This window comes from Juglans regia, chromosome 1 (assembly GCF_001411555.2).
Source record: "Juglans regia cultivar Chandler chromosome 1, Walnut 2.0, whole genome shotgun sequence".
NCBI classification, from domain to species: domain Eukaryota; kingdom Viridiplantae; phylum Streptophyta; class Magnoliopsida; order Fagales; family Juglandaceae; genus Juglans; species Juglans regia.
In genome coordinates, this window is record NC_049901.1 from 777,977 (window position 1) to 797,269 (window position 19,293).

Below are 19,293 nucleotides of genomic sequence, written 5' to 3' on the forward strand. Positions count from 1 at the left end.
AAGTTGGAAGATCAAACATCAAGCATAAAAAAAAAATGAAATATCAAAATTAAAAACATCAAACATAAAAAAAATTAAATACCCAATTAAAATGGGTTATAAAAGTTGTAAGGAATTTTTACATAAAAATATAAGAATGTGAAAGTATATAAAAAAAACACTCAATTAAAAACACAACCAAATGATTCTATGACTACGCTTGTAAAACTAAAACAAATTAGATCGATATTTAAAAATAGCGGAACGCATAAGAAAATTATTAGAAATCTTTTCAATTCACAATTTAAAGTGATAATGTATTAATTAGACATGAGCTTGAGCGCAAAGTATGTATACTTTTCTAACATAAGTAACATTTAATCATCTCAAATATTAATAGATCATACAAAGATATTTTCGGGGAATTAAGCTACAATTTCTATACTTCAACTACTATTAATTATTTTTATAATTTGAATACGTACGTACTAGACTATCAAAGTAAACAACTTGCATCATATATTAATTAATAAAATTTAGTGATTTTCATCCACCTGATTTAAATTCTAACCCTTCATGTTGATAAAACAAAAAATAAGACGCACTAATTAACGATATTAATGATTAGATCTTATCCCACATTAATGTAAATCCTCAAAATTTAATTAACAGCTTAAAGTATAAATTGATAATTTTGGTAAAAAACTAAGAAAGTATTGATAGTAATTGGAATGTAATATATATATATATTTTTTAACCTAAGATCAGTTTATTACCATTAGTTTAATTGTTCAAAATTTAGTATTGATAGTAATTGGAACCCTAATCCGAAATCTTAAAATAATTTAGAGGTTTCAAGGATTGAAATCTCTAAATTATTTATCCTTGAAACCCGAAATCATTTTAAGGTTTTGAAAAAAATGAAAAAAATAAACTAATCACGGAGAGATTCACACACGAACACACTGTACAAATCAAACATCAACTATTCAAACCAATGAACCACATGCACAATCAAGTCTCCACAGCACACAATTCACAAAATCACATCCTCCATCTCTGATTAAACCTCATCATTCCTCTAATTTTCATTCTATAAAATAAATATCACAAAAAATTGTAGTAGATTTAAGGTTTCTTACTTTCAGCGACAGAGATGAAGACGGAGTCATGGAAGGCTGTGCGCTAATAAAAAGAACGGCGTCGTTTGCAGACGATTGGTTTCTAAATGCCCGACCCGTGTTCTTTCCTCTGTCTATCTTCCTATCTGTTGGTGAGTGGTTCTTCTCGATGAGAGCTCACAAGGCATCCGGCAACAACAAAAGACCGGCGCTTCTCCATCTGGTGTGCGCTGTTGTACTCTTCTCTCTTCTATTTTTTGCAATCCAATCCTCTTTCTTCTCAGGTTCTTCTCACTTATATCTTTCTAACACTAGCATCTTCCTCTTATCACTTTTAATTCTTTTCCATTTCACTCCCAACCCCCCTCCCCCCTATTTACTTTCTTTTTCCCATTTTCTGTATAATCCGAAATTTTTACGTAATTCTTCAGGTAATCAGAAACCTGATCTGCACGGAAAGAATCAGAAACCCGATCTCGACACGGCAGAAGCTCGGGTCTTATCTGAATTCCAGTCCAGTGTTCAGCAATGCGTGGTTAGCACAGAATCATTTCCCACATCCCTCGTTAAAATTCCATATATCTCGTAATATCTTACTTTCTCTCACCAGCTATACTTAAATATGCTCGCTCTCTCTCTCTGTCTCCATAATTCGATTTCTTTTTATCTGCTAGTGTTCATTTTTTTTTTTTATAAGTTGCTAGTGTTCATTTCAATTATCTCTCTCAATAATGCTTTCTGGGGTATTTGACTTGGTTCAATATCAACTCGCCAAGTTGGATATGATTTGAACTAAAACTTGTTATATTCGGGTCTGTTAGTATACTTGGCACATTTATTTTCTTCTCTGCGATATTGTATCCATGCTTATTGATTTTATAAAAGAAGTGCTCAGAAAAATCCGACGATTGAGGAAAGAACGGCACTTCTATTTTATATATCTGGTCATCTATCTGTGTTGTTTCATTATGCCAGTGTGCATGTACTATACTAAGCTTGGAACTGGGTGTAGGCAAACAGAGGGCTTGGACTCACTGCACATAGTATTGACCACTGCAAATTGATTCTTAGATTCCCCAAAGGCACTAACAGCACCTGGGTCTCTCTCTCTTACTCTCTTGCTCCGACTTGCTATGATGCATTTTGTTATAAATTTCTGAGTGCTAATGCTTTAGTTTTAATGAATGCAGTACAATGCTCAGTTTAAGATATATGAACCCTTGGAGTATACATATGATGTTTGTGAGGCGATTCTATTATGGGAACAGGTCAGATGTTGTCCTTTTCCATCTGGGTAATTATCTTTTTTGGGAGAATATGGGGTATTGATGATTATGAGTTGCAGTATCGTAACATGACTACAGTGTTGACAAGAGAGTATCTTGATGCTCGACCTGATGGGTGGCTAGAGTATGCTGCAAAAAGGATAGCACAATTGTATGGTTCTGATCTATATGTGCCATCTCTTATTTGGTTTACTAGAATGCATCAAATATCTTTAATACTTTGTTTTCTTGGTTGTAGGGGAGCAGATAAATGCTATAATCGGACCCTTTGTGAGGAACACCTCAATTTGATTTTACCTGCAAAACCCCCTTTTCATCCCCGGCAGTTTCGCAAATGTGCGGTTGTTGGAAACTCGGGAGATCTCTTGAAAACGAATTTTGGGAAAGAGATTGATAGTCATGATGCTGTTATACGAGACAACGAGGCTCCTGTTAATGAGGTGATTTGTTTCCCTATCATCAATGTATGTGAGGTTTCTGCTCACATTATATTCATATTTCTACATACATATATACCATACCTCTCCAAATATGGTATATAGTTTTTTTTATAGGTAAAATGAAAATTTTATTAAATCAAGTAAATAGATGAAGCCCAAGTACACATGAAGTATACAAAGGAGAGTTAAGGAAAGATGAAATTCTGGTATGATAATTGGTCTGGTTTGGGTTCATTGGATGACAGAGTTGAGAATTTTGTTTGTCCCAAAATTAAGGTTGCTGATTTGTGGACTGGCAATGGCTGGAGTGTTCAGCTTATTGACGAGTCGGTAGGGGGCTTTGACTGGGCAGTTAATGACTAATTCATTGAAATTAGGGGTGCTTGGAATAGAATCAGTGGTCATGGATAGCGTGCTGGTTGGTGTAAATGGGCGTGATACACGTATGCTCCTTGTAAAATGTATGTGTTTATGTGGAAAAGTTTCCATAAGGATCTCCCTTTTGATTCTTCCATGCAACAGTTAAATATTCCCTTGTCCTCTAGATGTGATCATTGTCTGCAGCCAAGCGTGGACAATGATCACTTCATTCAAACACCAGCCAAGTGGTTTTGCATGACATCTTTTCATTCACAGTTGGGTGCTGTGATTGGTTTATTAACTACCATTTTTTTATAAGTAAGGTAAAGTAAAGTGTTATTGAAAAGCTACCCATAATTAGCTGGTGTTTGTGGTTGGACCATGTAAAGCTCGCATGGAGGATGTTAAGGAGGAGAAGATGGCAATCTTTCTCAAGGCTAAAACTCTTTTGTTTGAAGCTATGTCTAAAGTTTCAAAGTTTAAAAGGTTGCAAATTCACTGGAATATTAGCTTTAGTAGGGCAGCACAAGATTGAGAGATGGACAGTTTTGATGATTTTTACAGCCTCTTGTATTCTGTGAAGCCAAGCAATCAACAAGAAGATGGTTTTTGGTGGTTACCCGCCGGGAAAGGTGCTTTTTTGGTTCGTTCATTTTATAAGGCTCTCACCCAAGAGCCCAACACTCAGTTTCTGTGGAGACGGCTTTGGAGGCACAAGGCGCCCTCCAAAGCTGCTTTCTTCGTGTGGACAGCATCATTGGGCAAAATGCTCACTACCGACAATATGAGGAAGCGGAGGGTTATCATAGTAGATTGGTGTTGTATGTGTAGAGAGGGGGAGAGCCGGTAGATCATGTTCTATTACATTGTGAGATTGCAAGGGTTTTATGGTATGAGGTACTTAGTAGAGTAGAGTTGGCTTGGGTTATGCCGGAGAATGTGGTGGCAGCGCTGGCCAGCTGGCCAAACATTGGAGGTATGCATCAGATTAAAGCAGTTTGGAAGATGATTCCAATATGTATCATGTGGTGCCTGTGGCAGGAACGTAATGCACAGACGTTTGAAGACAAGGAGAGATTGTTAGAGGAACTGTTAGCATCATTTTATAGCACTCTTTGTACTTGGGCCATTGCTGTTGATTTCAATGGCATGGCCCTTCATGATTTTCTTGTCTCTCTTGTGCCCTCTTAGCCAGGGCTCCCTATTGTATATACTGGGCTAGGCCTATTCTTTGAGCAATATAGTTTTCTTACTGATAAAAAAAAAAAAAAAGTTGGCAAAAATGGGATTGCTTATTACTGCAGAGTTTGGAGGCTTGTCAATTTAGCTCACAAGTACCTAGAATGCAGATTTTATCATGGAGTTGACCTGCTGTTGGGAGGTTTAAAATTAATGTGGATGGAAACTGCTATGGAAATCAGGGGATGTGTGGTGAAGGAGAAATTATTAGGGATGCACATGGTTCTTTTATTGCTTCCTTTTCATCTCACTATGGTGATCGCATGACACACTGGTAGAAACTAGAGCTATCTTGGATGGTTTTTGACTTTGTTTGAAATTACACATTAAAGATGAATCTGACTCTAGAGTGGCTGTATGGAAAAGGAAGAATTCCTTGGAAAGTACGGTACATTTGAGAGGAGCTGTTGGATATTTGTAAGCAATTTTTTTTTTTTATGGAGTCATGTTTTCTGGGTGGTTAATGAAGTGACACATATTTTGCTAAATCAGACTGTAAAGGCTTCACTTGTGCATTTTTTACCCGGGAGGATATTCCGAGGGAGGAAAAGGGGATTTTGGCAATTGAAAAGGCAGGGTTGCCATATTTCAGGTGTAAATGATTTTGCTTGTAGTGTAAGGTTTTTTCTTTTCATGTTTGTCTTTTTAAGTGTACTGTGATGTTGCTCCACCAATTTGAGGTGATGATTGAATTCTTATGACATTTTCCATAGACATATATAATGCCTTATGTGGTGCATTTGCTTGAAAGGAACGGTCGGAGTTTTGAAGACCGGGAACAATCTTTGGAATAACTTAGATGCTTCTTTCTTCATACCTTATTTTTATGGGCATCCACTATAGTGTAGGTGATTTTGAGTATAATGGTTTTCAGTACTAATCTTTCTGGAATTACTCATCTTGCCTTTTCTTATACTGTGTAGACATATGCCAAGTATGTTGGTTTGAAGAGGGACTTTCGACTTGTAGTGAGGGGTGCTGCTCGTAATATGGTTACTATTTTAAAAGGGTCTGGTAAGTTCTTTATACCAAAATTCTTAAAATCCTATGCTGTATGATTTTTTTTTCCTTTGTTTCAATATGATGATGGGAACAATAATTGTGCTGCCCTTGCGTTTCAATATTGGCATGGTAGTTTCAAGTTTGTCTTGTCCTGTTGGATGATGTTCTGTTAGCCGATTATTAATGTATTGTGAGATGTGTGAATGATGATGCAAGATTCTTAGTAGTAGTGGCTATCCTTTCATCCAACTTTCACAGAAACGCTCTTAGTTTGTGCTTAGTCTTTTCAATGGAAACCTACAATCTGAATCTTGGTCCTTGGTTGACTACATACTCGCCCAATTTAATTAGTTTGAAGAAAAAAAGAAAGAAAATTGTTTAGATTTGTCTATATCCATTTGTTCGAAATCATTGATGGTATAATCGTAATATGAACTTGCTGTTGCATGATACTGAGTTTTATGACTCACTGATTTTTTTTCTCTTGCAGCTGATGAGGTACTAATAATTAAAAGTGTGACACACAGAGACTTCAATGCAATGATTAAGGTTAAAACCTTGTCTCACCAGGCAATTCAATTCCGTATTTTCTAGAGGCTTTTTTTTTATCAGTAAGTAAGAAATTTATAATAAGAAAAGTAGGCATAGCCAAGTACATGGGACATATACAAGAGCAACACCTATGCATGATTGGTATCTCCACCACCACTTACCCATTAAGGCCTTATTGAAAGCCAATAAGCTCCAAATTCCCAACCCTCCCTTGTGTGTCGGAGTACAAACCGTAGCCCAAGTCACCAAATGAAAGTTGAATTCTTCATCCATTCCCCCCATAAGAACTCTTGTTGCAATTTCTCTTACCGGTGAGCCACCTTGCTAGGTAGTGGAAATAATGATTAAAAATATGTGAGCAAGTTGGAGATAGTACTTTTTTAATCAACGTATCTCTACCACCTTTAGACAAGTGCATCCTCTTCCAGCTATCCAATTTACACTCCATTTTTTTCCAACAACTCATCCCAGATAAACTTCGACTTTGAATGAAGCACCCAAGGGAAGACCGAGATACTTCATTGGCAAGGTTGAAACTTTGCACCCCAGAATATCGGCCAAGCTCAATACACTTGGAACATACACTTGGAACATTTCCAATTGGAATTAGTTTTGACTTGGCTAAATTCACTTTCAAACCTGATGCCGCTTCAAAGCAAAGTAATAGAGCCCTCAAAGCCTGAATGTGATTTTGGTTAACTTCATAGAAGACAAGGGTATCATCCGCAGATAAGAGGTGAGTCATCTCGAGAGTGCTGGTTCTTGCTTCCCCCACGAGAAATCCAAATAGAAGTTTGCCTTCCAGGAGACCTACAATCATTTTACTAAAAGCTTCCATTATTAAACAAAAGGTAATGGAGATAGGGGATCATCCCTCAAGCTTCCGAAGAAACCCATTGGAGTACTATTCACCAAAATGGAGAAGCATGCGGTGGATATACAAAATTTAATCCAGGAGCACCATTTCTCACCAAATACCTTGTGAGCATGTGTAACAAGAAATTCCAATTAATTCGATCATATGCCTTCCATATCAAGTTTGCATAATAACCCTGGTTCACCCGACTTGATTATACCATCCAAGCATTTGTTGGCAATGAGAACCAAGTCAATAATTTGTCTATCTCTTACGAAGGCATTTTGGGGTGTTGAGATAATCTTCTCCAACATCGCACTCAATCTATTAGCCAATACCTGCAAAAGGATTTTGTACATCCTACTCACAAAGCTAATGGGACGAAGATCCTTGATCTCCACCACACCCGGTTTTTTTGAATGCGAGCAATGAAAGTATCAAGGCTTTTTTCAAAACTACCTTTTTCTTGAAACTTTTTTTTTTTTTTTTTTACAAGTAAGAAATAATATTATTGATATAAATGAAATAGGCATAGGCCATGTATACAGGAAATATACAGATGAACACCTAAAAACATTCTAAGTACGATAAATTAAAGACAAGAAATCATGGACATTGTTTCCGTTTAATACAATAGTGGAAAACCAAAGCATTAAGGTGTCGAGAAAGAAATTCTTTAGCTCAATTATTGAGCGTTCCTTATCTTCGAAGCAACGTGCATTCCTTTACGTCTAAATACACCACATGATGCACAACGAGATCATCTTCCACACTACTGCCACTTGCTGACAACCTTGCATCTTCATCCAACAACCCAACAAATCCACCACCCTCAAAGGCATAACCCAAGCAGCATCAACCCTTTGGAAGATCTCATCCCACAACACCTTTGTTACTTCACAATGTAGTAAGAGATGGTCCACAGATTCTCCATTCTTCTTACACATGCAACACCAATCCATCACTACACATCCTCTTTTCCGCAGATTGTCCGTAGTCAAGATCTTCCCAAGAGCGGTGTTCCATACAAAAAAGGCTACTTTAGAGGGCACACGAGACCTCCAAATGTTCTTCCAAGGGAACGGATTATGGTCCTGTGTAACCAAAATGTTATAATACGCCTTAACAATACATTTTTTGTGATTATTAGACCTCCACTTCAAACTATCACACTGTGCCAGAGGAGTCCCCATGTAATATAATAGACTTAAAAAATCTGAGATAATAGATAGTTCCCAATCATGAAAATCCCTAATAAAGAGAATATTCCACTGATGAGAACCAGGAACAAATAACCACATATCTGTCACTGAAGTCTCCCTATTAGCTGCAATACGATAGAGTGCCGGAAAAGCCCTTTCCAATGCATGATCACCACACCACACGTCCCGCCAAAAACTGATACGATTGCCCTCACCAGCTAAAAACGAATCTGTTTTTCGGAACAAGGCTAGCCCTTCCTTATAAACTTCCATAAACCCACACCATACCCCCCTCTCATTTCATTGGATCACCAGCCACCCCAAGCAGCACCATATCTAGTGTCGATAGTCTCCTTCCACAATGATCCTCCCTCCGAGTGATATCTCCATAGCCATTTCCCCAATAAAGCTTTGTTAAAAGTTTTTAAATTACACACTCCCAACCCCCCCATATACAACTGGGGCACATATTGTCTTCCAACTAACCAAATGAAAGTTCTTCTCCTCCCCCATACCCCCCCCCAAAAAAAATAAGAATGCCCTAAAGAGTTTATCGCTCCTATTCACCACCCCTGCAGGCATAGGAAACAAAGATAAGAAATAAGTGGTAGGGGTGAAAACCGACCCCATCGGGGCGGTTTTGGGGTAAAACCGACGCCGACCAATAGTTTATTTTTGGGGGAGGAAACCGGCCGAAACCGATCGATGGGGAGAAGAAACAACAGCCGTCTCGACACCGGCAGTTCTCTGGCGGTTCACGGTCAGTTCATCGGCGACCAAACGACGCCGTTTGGTCGGCGTCGTTCTACTTAATTTTTTTTTAATACGTTATGAATAAAATGACGTCGTTTGGTTTAATACCAAACGGCGTCGTTTCAGTTATGTTAAAACACAACTACAAACTTAAGTGGAACGGCGTCGTTTTAAATTTGTAGTTGTGTTTTAACCAATGTTTTGAATATCATACCAGATGCTGTACCGGTCAAGGCATTGGAACGAAATATTTCGGTACCGGTACCGTTTTGGGATAGCGTTTCGGGATAGCATTTCGGGATAGTCGATATATAAATAAATTATATTTCAAAATAATAGTCTATATATAAATAAATTATATATAAATACATATATATATAAATTATAAATAGTCTAATCTGAATTATGGGTCAAAAAATGAGCTTGTAGTTTGAAAAAATTTTAAAAAAAAAAAAATTGAAGGCCGAAATATCGGCCGGTAAAGGCCGAAACACAGGTTGAAATGGCCGGTAAGAAATACAGGTAGTATCTGTACCGGCCCAGTGGCCGGTACGGCAAATACCGGCCGTACCGGCCGGTACGAAACGATTTTCAAAACATTGGTTTTAACAGTTTAAGTGGAACGGTGTCGTTTTGAATACAGAATATATAAAAAAAATAACATTTCTTTAATCGGCCGGTTCAGCTGTTTGAACCAAGTTTGAACCGAAGCCGAACCGGCCAATATCGGTTTATACTATTTTCTGCCGCACGCTGACCGGTTATTCACCGGTTTCGGCCGGTTCCGAGCTCCGGCGGCCGGTCTAGGTCGGTTTCTCGGTTTCTTGTACAGCCCTAATAAGTGGGGAGGTTAGTAAGGGTACTCTTGATAAGAGTGAGACGACCCCCTTTCGATAAATACACCCGTTTCCAGCCAGCCAATCTTTTCTCTGTCTTTTCCACCACCCCATCCCATATAGCTCTAGCCTTGAAAGTTGCACCCATCGAAAGACCCAAATATTTCATTGGTAAAAAGGACACCTTACAATCCAATAAGCTTGCTAAACTAAGGATATTTGAGACCGCACCCACCAGAACCATCTCAGACTTACCAAGATTCACTTTAAGCCTTGATACTTCTTCAAAGCAAAGTAACAATGCTTGTAAGGTTTGGATCTGGCTATTATCCGCTTCACAAAAGGCTAAGGTGTCATCTGCAAGAAGAAGGTGTGAAATGGTGATAGGGCCTTTAGATCCACTGCCCACTTGAAAACCAGATAAGAAACCTCCACCAACAGCAGCCTGCACCATCCGACTTAAGGCCTCCATAACTATAACAAACAAAAGAGGAGAAAGAGGATCTCCCTGCCTTAAATCTCGGGAACTATAAAAAAAACCAACCGGTGTACCATTAACTAGAACTGAGAACCAGGCGGTTGAAATACAATGACGCATCCGGGAAATTCACCTATCTCCAAAGCCACACCTCTCAAGCAAGTATAAGAGAAATTTCCAGTTTACATGATCATACGCCTTTTCCAAGTCAAGCTTGCAAAGAATACCTGAACCTCCCTCCCGCAATCTATGGTCCAAGCATTCATTTGCAATAAGCACTGAATCAAGAATTTGTCTCCCACGAATAAAAGCGTTCTGAGGCTTGGAGATAATATGTTCCAGCATAGGGCTTAACCTGTTGGCTAGAACCTTTGAAATAATCTTATAAACACCACTAACTAGGCTTATAGGGCGGAAATCCTCAATAATTGAAGCCCTATGTTTCTTAGGAATGAAAGCAATGAACGTCGCATTATGAGATTTTTCAAACTTTTGAAAAGAGTGAAATTCACTAAAGACCTGCAAAACATCACCTTTCACTATGTCCCAATAAGTTTGAAAGAAACCCATAAAAAACCCATCCGTACCTGGTGTTTTATCCTTAGCCATCCCAGAGATAACCTTTTAAATCTCTTCTTCATCAAAAGGTCTCTCCAAAATACTCACATTCTGAGAGTCAATTGCTTCAAAAGACAAGGCATCGAAACTTCGGCCTCCAAGAAACCGTTTCTAAGAGAAGGGTCTCATAATAGTGCACAATATAATTTTCTAACTCAGGGGGAGAAGATAGCACCAGAGAGCCTGAAAGTAGCGACAATAGCGTTGTTTCACCGATGTGAATTGGCCACTTTATGGAAGAATTTCGTACACATATCACCTTCTTTCAACCAAAGGGCCCTGGATTTTTGATGCCATGAAATCTCTTCCGACAACAAAACCCTCTCCAAATTTTTCATAACCGTGCCCTTTCTCAATAACACCTCCTTCGAATTATCTCCCAATATTTCTTTGCCCTCTAGCTCCTGCAATTCCTCTAACAGTGTTGACTTTTGATCATTGATGTGGCCAAAAACTTCCAAGTTTCACTTCTTCAGGTCTTGTTTCAATAAAACTAGGAGTACCAAGAAAATGATACGATGACCACCAAGCACACACCTTCTCTACAAATCCATCCGATGTTAGCCACATGATTTCGAACTTGAAGTACTGGCGACTCCTGTGAATACCCCCACAATCTAGTAATATAGGAAAATGATATGAGCTGATTCGAGCTAACCGTTTCTGACTAACTTCCGGATAGTGGGCTTCCCATGAAGGAGAGACGAGGAATCTGTCCAATTTTGACCACACTCAACCATTTGACCAAGTGTATTCCCCCCTTACCAGGGGGAGATCCAGATAAAAAATGAACTCGGAGAACTCCTCCATAACCACAATGTTCCGATAATGCCTTGATCGCTCGCTTGGAAAGCGAGTAATGTTAAAATCACCCCCCATGCACCACGGCATATCCCAAAGAGAGTATAAGCCCGCCAACTCCTCCCACAACCAGCTCCTCTCCCTATCCACATTAAGACCATAGGAGCCTACAAGTGCCCATTCCCATCCGTCAACAACATTTTTAAATAAAGTCACAACCGAGAAATCTCCAATACACTCCTCAATCGCTTCAACCACTATTTTATCCCACATTAATGATACTCCGCCTGAGGCTCCCCAAGAGGCTAAATAAGACCAACCCACATACTAGCACCCCCATAAATTCCGCACAATTCTTCTATCAATAAAACACAACTTTGTTTCTTGAAAACACACCACATCTCCCTTCCACATTCGCAATAAAGATTTGATTCAAAGACATTTATTGCGATCATTGAGCCCCGTACATTCCAAGATAAAATCTTAGGCGTCATTTGGACATAGATTGCCCCTCCCTTTCGATCTATCCATTCCGCCACTCCCTTCCTTTACATCATAATTGATGGAACAATTTAGCCTTTTAAGTTCCCTATCCCGCTTTGTGGCTGACTTCGAGTGGCTATCTTCAAGCAGAGGCGAAACTAGGATTTGGTGCGTGGGGGGGCGATTAGCAAAGTGTGTCATATGTAGTAGTGAACAGTAACCGAAATTTAAGATAGCAAAGTGTGTCACCGACATTTAACATTAATCATATAAGGTTGTTATCTAGGAACGAACTAAATTATTAAAACCACCAATCTAACCCTCTCACTTGAGCTCCATCGGACTCAAGTGAAATATAAAAATTAAGATAGAAATAACCATGTAAGATTTGTTGAAGCAAATGATAAAAATTAAGTAAACAAAGATAAATTCTTTTGTTGAATCTAAGATTGAATATTGTAAAGTCTCTATAATATAGATAGAAATAGCTATGCGAGATTTGCTGCATTCACTCCTAATTGTTAACTTGATGGTAGTATATATGTATTTACTAACAAAATTAATCCAAACAAGCTAACTAGTGGAAGACTTAAAAGGAAAAGTATAATAAATAAGAAAAATGAGGTTGTAAATTTACCAAATAGCTTATAAAAAAAAATCAAGATATTTTATTGCCTCTTCTGAGATGTAAAAAAAAAAAATATGAGATTTTATTAATGACAAAAAATAGGTATAATTATGAAAAAATTATTAAAAAAGTAAAAGAAACCTAGACAACTAAATACTAAATGAGATTTTTGAAAATGTTTTTTTTTTGGGGGGGAGAGGGGGGCAAATAATCTTTATATTAGGATATCTTTGATAAAACCATGTACTAAAGCATATTTTTGAAAAAAAATTTTTTTTTGGGGGGGGGGCTATCCCCCCCCAACTACCAGCGTAGGACCGCCCCTGTCTTCAAGTGCCACCAGAAGGGCTTTGAATTGTTTTTCCTAACCTCCAAAAGAGATTCCAATAACATCTTGTAACTCCTCTACCTTCTTAAACACCCAATTTGACAGCCTACTCCCGTATTTAGAACTGGGAGGAAGTGTACACAGAGGGGTTAAAACAGCCCCCTTTCCACCAGCACTATTATTGTCAAACAGAGCCAATTGCATGTTTGACTTTGAACCTGAGACACTAGTTGCAACAGATTCACTACAAACAGAGCCAATTGCATGTTTGACTTTGAACCTGAGACACTAGTTGCAACAGATTCACTACAAACAGAGCCAATTGCATGTTTGACTTTGAACCTGAGACACTAGTTGCAACAGATTCACTAGGTGCCACAAAGGTTTCAGAAAGTCCCATCCCAGCTTCAAAATCCCCTCCCACACAATCCTCCAACTTGTTTCCATAAAAAAAACCCATCTTCAGAGGAGAAAACCTTCTCTGAGAGCCCAAATCCTTCACAAGATTCGAAAGCCCACATTCCGGCGTGACAGACGGCACAAAACAGTCAGTGGGGCCTCCGACCACCACACTCGACTACTTTGTGCAGACTCCGGCGATAGCAGGTCCTTCTCGGCACTACACAACCATTTCTCAGAAACTGACTACTCGAAACTAAAGCTCTGGAAGCTGCCTGTTCACTCTCCAAACCCCCAGACCTCGCCGGTGAACCTACTACCATCGACGACGACCCCTACTCTCACGCCGGCTTCTGTGCACTTTCCGACGATGAGATGGGTCTCACGGGATTAGTAAAGACAGAATTCCTAAACTCTGCAGGCACGATCACCGGAGTCCCAGACCTCGCAGGCGAATCCGCTACCAACAACGTCGACCTCTAGGCCACCACCGGCAGTGGAGGTTGCGGCCCGTTCGACGACGAGGGAGTGACCTCGCTTGACTCCTTGCGTCTCCAAATGGGATTCAGCGGCTGGGCCTGGGCTAGTGGATTCGAGAGGGCCTGTTGCCCCATAAGGCCACGCGAATGGGCCTGCGAACCAACCTGCTGGGCCACATGAAATGGCCTTGGTTGAGGCCCGTCTAAGTCCAAGTCCTTCCCCTTATAACCCACAGCACTCAGCCCCACTGCAAGGGCCTATTTCCTGGCCCAACTCTAGACCCCACTTCAACCCCTCCTCCACGCACCATTTCACATGTGCCAAGTTAAGTTGCAAAGTACCCACTTGTTTCTCCATATCAAACACTGTTTGCAGCAGATTTTCCAAATCCAGCCCCGACATGCACCTGCCAGTGCCATTCCCATTGCCTTGCTGCGCCTTTACCACTACTGTCCTTTCTGCAAATTTTGGCTCTTGTGACAATGCCTCTCTATACGAAGAGAAAACAAGGTGCCCCTGCAACAGAGAAGAAACAACCATGGACAACTTCCTATGTTATTCCCCCCCAAAACAGAGGATATATCAGCAAGTTCCTTCAACATACCACCAAAATTCCTCCAACCTACCCCCATATTCCCTTCCGGAATCACTACTAAGCCACGCCTCTTCTCTTGACTAAATTCCCATATGCATTGGGCTGTCTCTGCACCACCAAGACCTGAGACCCAACTCTTCTCGTTCTAAGAAAAACAGAGGATCCCCCAAAGGCTATACCTTCCTTCACCATGACAGTCAACCATCCCAATGCTTCTTGATCAATGATAATGTATTTCACAATGCGACAACTACTCTCCGTGATTTTCCACCATCTTTCAGTAACCTTCTTGAACTCAAAGCACTTTTGATCAATGATAACATTCCTAGTTGACACCATCATGGCACAACAATTCATAAAACGCCGAAAAAAAAAAAGAACTAAACACCAAGGAATATTTCCACCATACGCAGAAAATTACCAATGGCAAAAAGAAACAACATTTTTTCTCAAGTGTACGGAGAGAAAAAATTTAGAGAGAGCTTTTCTCCCCTCGGCTTTGCTGACATAATTTTTCATGAAACTCATGATGTCATCTTTAACTACTTCCCAGCATGCCTTAAAGAAAGCCATAGTGAACCCATCCAGACCCAAAGTTTTGTCACCTGCCATACTTTTCACCACCTTACAAATCTTCACCTCCTCAAATGGCCTCTCTAGCCAACTTACTTCTTGATGGTCAAGCGACTCGAATACAAAACCTTCTAGGCTCGGTCTCCAAGAGAACTATTCTAAGAGTAGTGGTTCATAATAGTTGGTGGTGAGATCTGTGGTCTCAAGAGGTTTCGACGTGATCCTCCCATTAAGCCCTCCATTTTTGTCTCCAGGAAATCTCTTCCATTAAATTCATCCTTTCAATATCTGAGATCACAAGCTTTTTGTGAGCCTTTTCTTCTTCTGAAAGACCCCTCTCCTCCCTCCACACCCTCCAAACCTTGTAATTTGTTGAAGAGAGATTTTTTTCGGTGTTCCACATTTCCAAATATATGCTCATTCCAATTCTTCAGATCCTCCTTTAAAGCCTTCAGCTTACAAGTCAGCACGTAACTAGGATTTCCATGTATGAGATAGGATGACCACCATTGTCTAACTCTCTCAATAAAGCCTTCCGATTTCAGCCACATGTTCTCAAATTTGAAGTATCTTTTACCTCCACAATCAATGATAATACGGAAGTAATCCGAACATAACCTTGGAAGTCATTTTTGGATTAGATCCGAAAAATGTGCTACTTTATCAAGCGAGATGAGGAATCTATCAATTCTTGACTAAGATGGGTGTTCTCTATTACTAGACCATGTGAAGGTGCCACCAACTAAAGGGATGTCCAAAAGATCTTGCTTGTAAATGAAGTCAGAAAAATCCACCATTACAGAACTAAAGCTGGGACCTCCTAATCGTTCGCTCGGGAAGCAATTGACATTAAAATCACCCCCAATGCACCAAGGAAGGCTCCATGGGATGCAAAGACCAGGCAATTCATCCCACAAGATTCATCTCACAATATTTGAATTAGGGCCATAGACACTGGCAATGGCCCATTGATATCTATCTTCTACATTCTTGAAAGATATGGCGACCGTAAAATCCTCCACACAATCATCCATCTTTTCCACCACCCTCGATGCCCCTTTAGAAGGAAAATATGATCAACCCACTTGATAACAATTCCACAAACTCTGTATTATGCTAAGGGAAATGAACTCCAATTTTGTCTCTTGTAAACATACAAAGTCTACCTTCCATCCACAAAGCTGATTTCTGACTTTGGTGTGCTTCTCTAACTTGCTCAGCCCCCTTACATTCCTTGGGACAATTTTGAGCTTCATAAAACCACAGATGTTTCCCTTCCCTTCGTCCTACCACGACTTGAAGCTTTATAGTTCACTGACCAAGTAAGTCTCTTTAATTCCCTTTCTCTTTTCTTGGCTGAGTTACACTCCATGACTGAATTTGAGTTGGAGTGTCCAGCTTCAATAGATGCAAGTAAAGCCATGAATTAATCTTCAAACCCAATGCAAGGGAGTCCTACACATAGTTGAATCTCCTTGGCTTTGAGTAGTACCTAAGCTGATGCTTGCATCTGATCATTCAACGGATGCAGTGAGTTCAAAGGGGTAGGCTTATCCCAAGGATCTTCATCACCATTATCCATACCATCTGCTACGTCCAGAACCTCACCCGCCGCTGGCTGAAGCTCCCCCTCCTTATTATTGTGTACGGATGCTTTGGACGTAAAGATCACCAAGGTACCAGCATCTGTTTGGATGTCCCCTGCACCCAGCGTTTCAGTATTTTCCACCGCCAGCTTCTCTGTACCCATTTATTGTTCATCCCATTCAAATACTGCAGCTATAGGGCGGTTGCATAAATATAAAGCAGTGGATATCTTTTGTTACATTGCAAGGTGGCCCAGTATTGTGGCCCGGTATTTATGGAATGAGATCTTTAATCAGATCAGGGTGGCATGGGTTATCCCTAGAAGAGTTAGGGATTTTCTGAGGGGCTGGACAGGAATTTAGGGGAAATGCCCACATCACTGCTGTGTGGAGAATGATCCGTCATTGCATTATGTGGTGTTTGTGGCTGGATAGAAACAAGAGGTGCTTTAGAGACATGGAGCGTTCTTTGGATGAGCTAAAGTGGTTTTTTTACAATACTTTACTCTCTTGGGCTTCAGCCATTATTTGTAATACAGACAATTTTCATGAGTTGCTTGTATCTCTCACTAGTGCTTAGTAGTAATTAGGCATGTTCGTTGTATACTACCAGTGTACTTGGGTGATGCCTTTGATATCAATAGAACTTTACTTTTACTTGTAAAAAAAAATAAAGCAGTAATCTCTTACTTATAAAAAAGAAGAAGAAGAAGAAGATGTGCTTCTACCCATGTGCTAGACCATCCTTCAGTTTGCACGCTAGATACCTAAAATAAGTACTATTTAATTCTTTAAAGTTCCTTCACCTGTTACAATGGTCCTAGTAAATCGCTCTTGTTTTAGTGTGGCTGGATACTTGCTACTTACTGAATCGCTAATTGTGAGTCTCTGTTGGAGACGTGATTAACAAGGATTGCTTTTGTTGCAGAGTATTTCAAATCCTGTTTATCTTTTCCAAGGTATTGTGCTACGTCGAGGTGCCAAGGGAACTGGAATGAAATCTATAGAACTAGCACTCTCCATGTGTGACATTGTTGACATATATGGTTTTACTGTTGATCCTGGTTATACTGAATGGTCAGCTAAATCCTGATTTTCAAACTTTTGTTTTCACCTGCTTATGTTCTTTACATGTCAAACTATTCCGTTTCATTTTGGCTCATATAGGTTGTAATCTTTCTGATAGGACACGATACTTCTCCACACCTAGGAAAGGGCACAATCCACTTCAAGGAAGAGCATACTACCAGCTTCTAGAATGCCTTGGCGTAAGGATAAACTCTCTCTTTCTCCTTTTTAATTTTCTAACCGCTCCATTTCCCTCTGAGAGTTCACAAACTATATACACCAATCATTATCTCCACTGGCTCGGGTTTATACCTCAGGTTATTAGGATCCATTCTCCCATGAGATCCAAGAGGAAGCAAGACTGGTCAGATGTTCCTAGTCGAGATATGATAAGCAGAGCTCACGCTGCTGCTTTGCACTTAAAGAGGAGTCAAGCTGTTCAGGTGGATGATTTGGGCCAGTTTGGTAGTTGCAAGGTGTGGGGCAACGTGGACCCTGACCACAGTGGACCTGTCTCAGGATCTCCAGACATGAGCGATGTCAGGAAGTATTCAAATTACTGTAAATGGGAACTTATGCCGTTTGAGAGTCTAAGGAAGGAAGCACAGGATCACTACATCCAAATGCAGGGTGTCTCCTTATACAAGATGGATGGCAATAAATTGGATGATCTAGTCTGTGTAAGGCATTCCTTAAAATCTGAGGCATAAGGCTATAAGCAATGCCTTCTATCGGTCATTCTCTGCAGTATTACATTCTGGCTGGTCAAGAGCAGGCCTAACTGGATAATACCTTATTCTTGGACAAGGATTTGTATTAACTTCCAGTTCGTGTAACAAATTCTTTTAATCAAGCCTTTATTGACTTCCGCACATGTAAAAAGAGTTGGACATTATGTCAGTTTCATTGATTGGGTGCTTCTCGCTTCGTGGAGATTTCTACTTTGAGAGTTAAGTTTACAGAGATACTTATGCAGTTGTAGGTTTCTGTGGGCTCTTCAGTTGGGCTTGAATTTATCTTAATACAGTCGATCGTAGGGTAGAAATCTGTCTGATAGGAGTTGTAGTTTGTGAAAGTTCTCCCAAAAGTTAATGAAATTGGGGTGGTGGATCATTCGTCATCATCTTGGAACATGTATTCTTATCTAATTTTGGAGGATATTCCAAGGTAGTGCTTTGTGCCTTGGTTCCTGAACATGCTTATTTTTATAAAGAGGTGCCTCTGCGGTGGGGCTTGGTGTTCTAATCCATATGGATGGCCTTATTAATTTAGGTTGGTGGAAGATATGAACAAGCATTACTTTCAATGTTGTTCGGAGCAAAATTTCTGGAAACAATATTTTCAACCATGAAATGATTTTAATCAAACAGAAGCTTGATATAGTTTATTAGTTTCCAGTGTTAAAGGTGCTGGTGTAGCTTGCCCGGGGTCCACTCGCAGGCAGGGCGTTATTTTTATAAGATCTTGACTTCGTATAGCTGAAGAAGTCCTTTCTCTTGCCCCTCCTACGTGACATGACCCAGACCAACTTTAATGGGAAATTCAGGGAACAAAGATAATTCACTCTCCGATCGTAGTAGGCATTGGTGCATCAATCATCAATGCCATGGCAGCAACTGCGGCAGATATT

General features: G+C 39.9%; 1 protein-coding gene across 2 annotated transcripts; it reads left to right on the plus strand.

The window, feature by feature from the left end:
* The first annotated feature begins 1,221 nt into the window (after positions 1-1,221).
* Positions 1,222-18,911, plus strand: LOC109001295 (sialyltransferase-like protein 1). Of its 2 annotated transcripts, XM_018978516.2 has the most exons (11): positions 1,223-1,384; positions 1,532-1,635; positions 2,113-2,199; positions 2,291-2,368; positions 2,446-2,537; positions 2,625-2,826; positions 5,349-5,439; positions 5,918-5,976; positions 17,524-17,672; positions 17,782-17,863; positions 17,981-18,911. In XM_018978516.2, exons 1-11 carry the CDS (start codon positions 1,270-1,272, stop codon positions 18,371-18,373), a joined length of 1,452 nt encoding a protein of 483 aa, XP_018834061.1. In that variant the 5' UTR covers positions 1,223-1,269; the 3' UTR covers positions 18,374-18,911. The 2 variants fall into 2 exon arrangements, with proteins under 2 accessions (XP_018834062.1, XP_018834061.1); XM_018978517.2 differs by lacking the exon at positions 2,113-2,199 and having other exon boundaries at positions 1,222-1,384.
* The last annotated feature ends 382 nt before the right edge of the window (positions 18,912-19,293 follow it).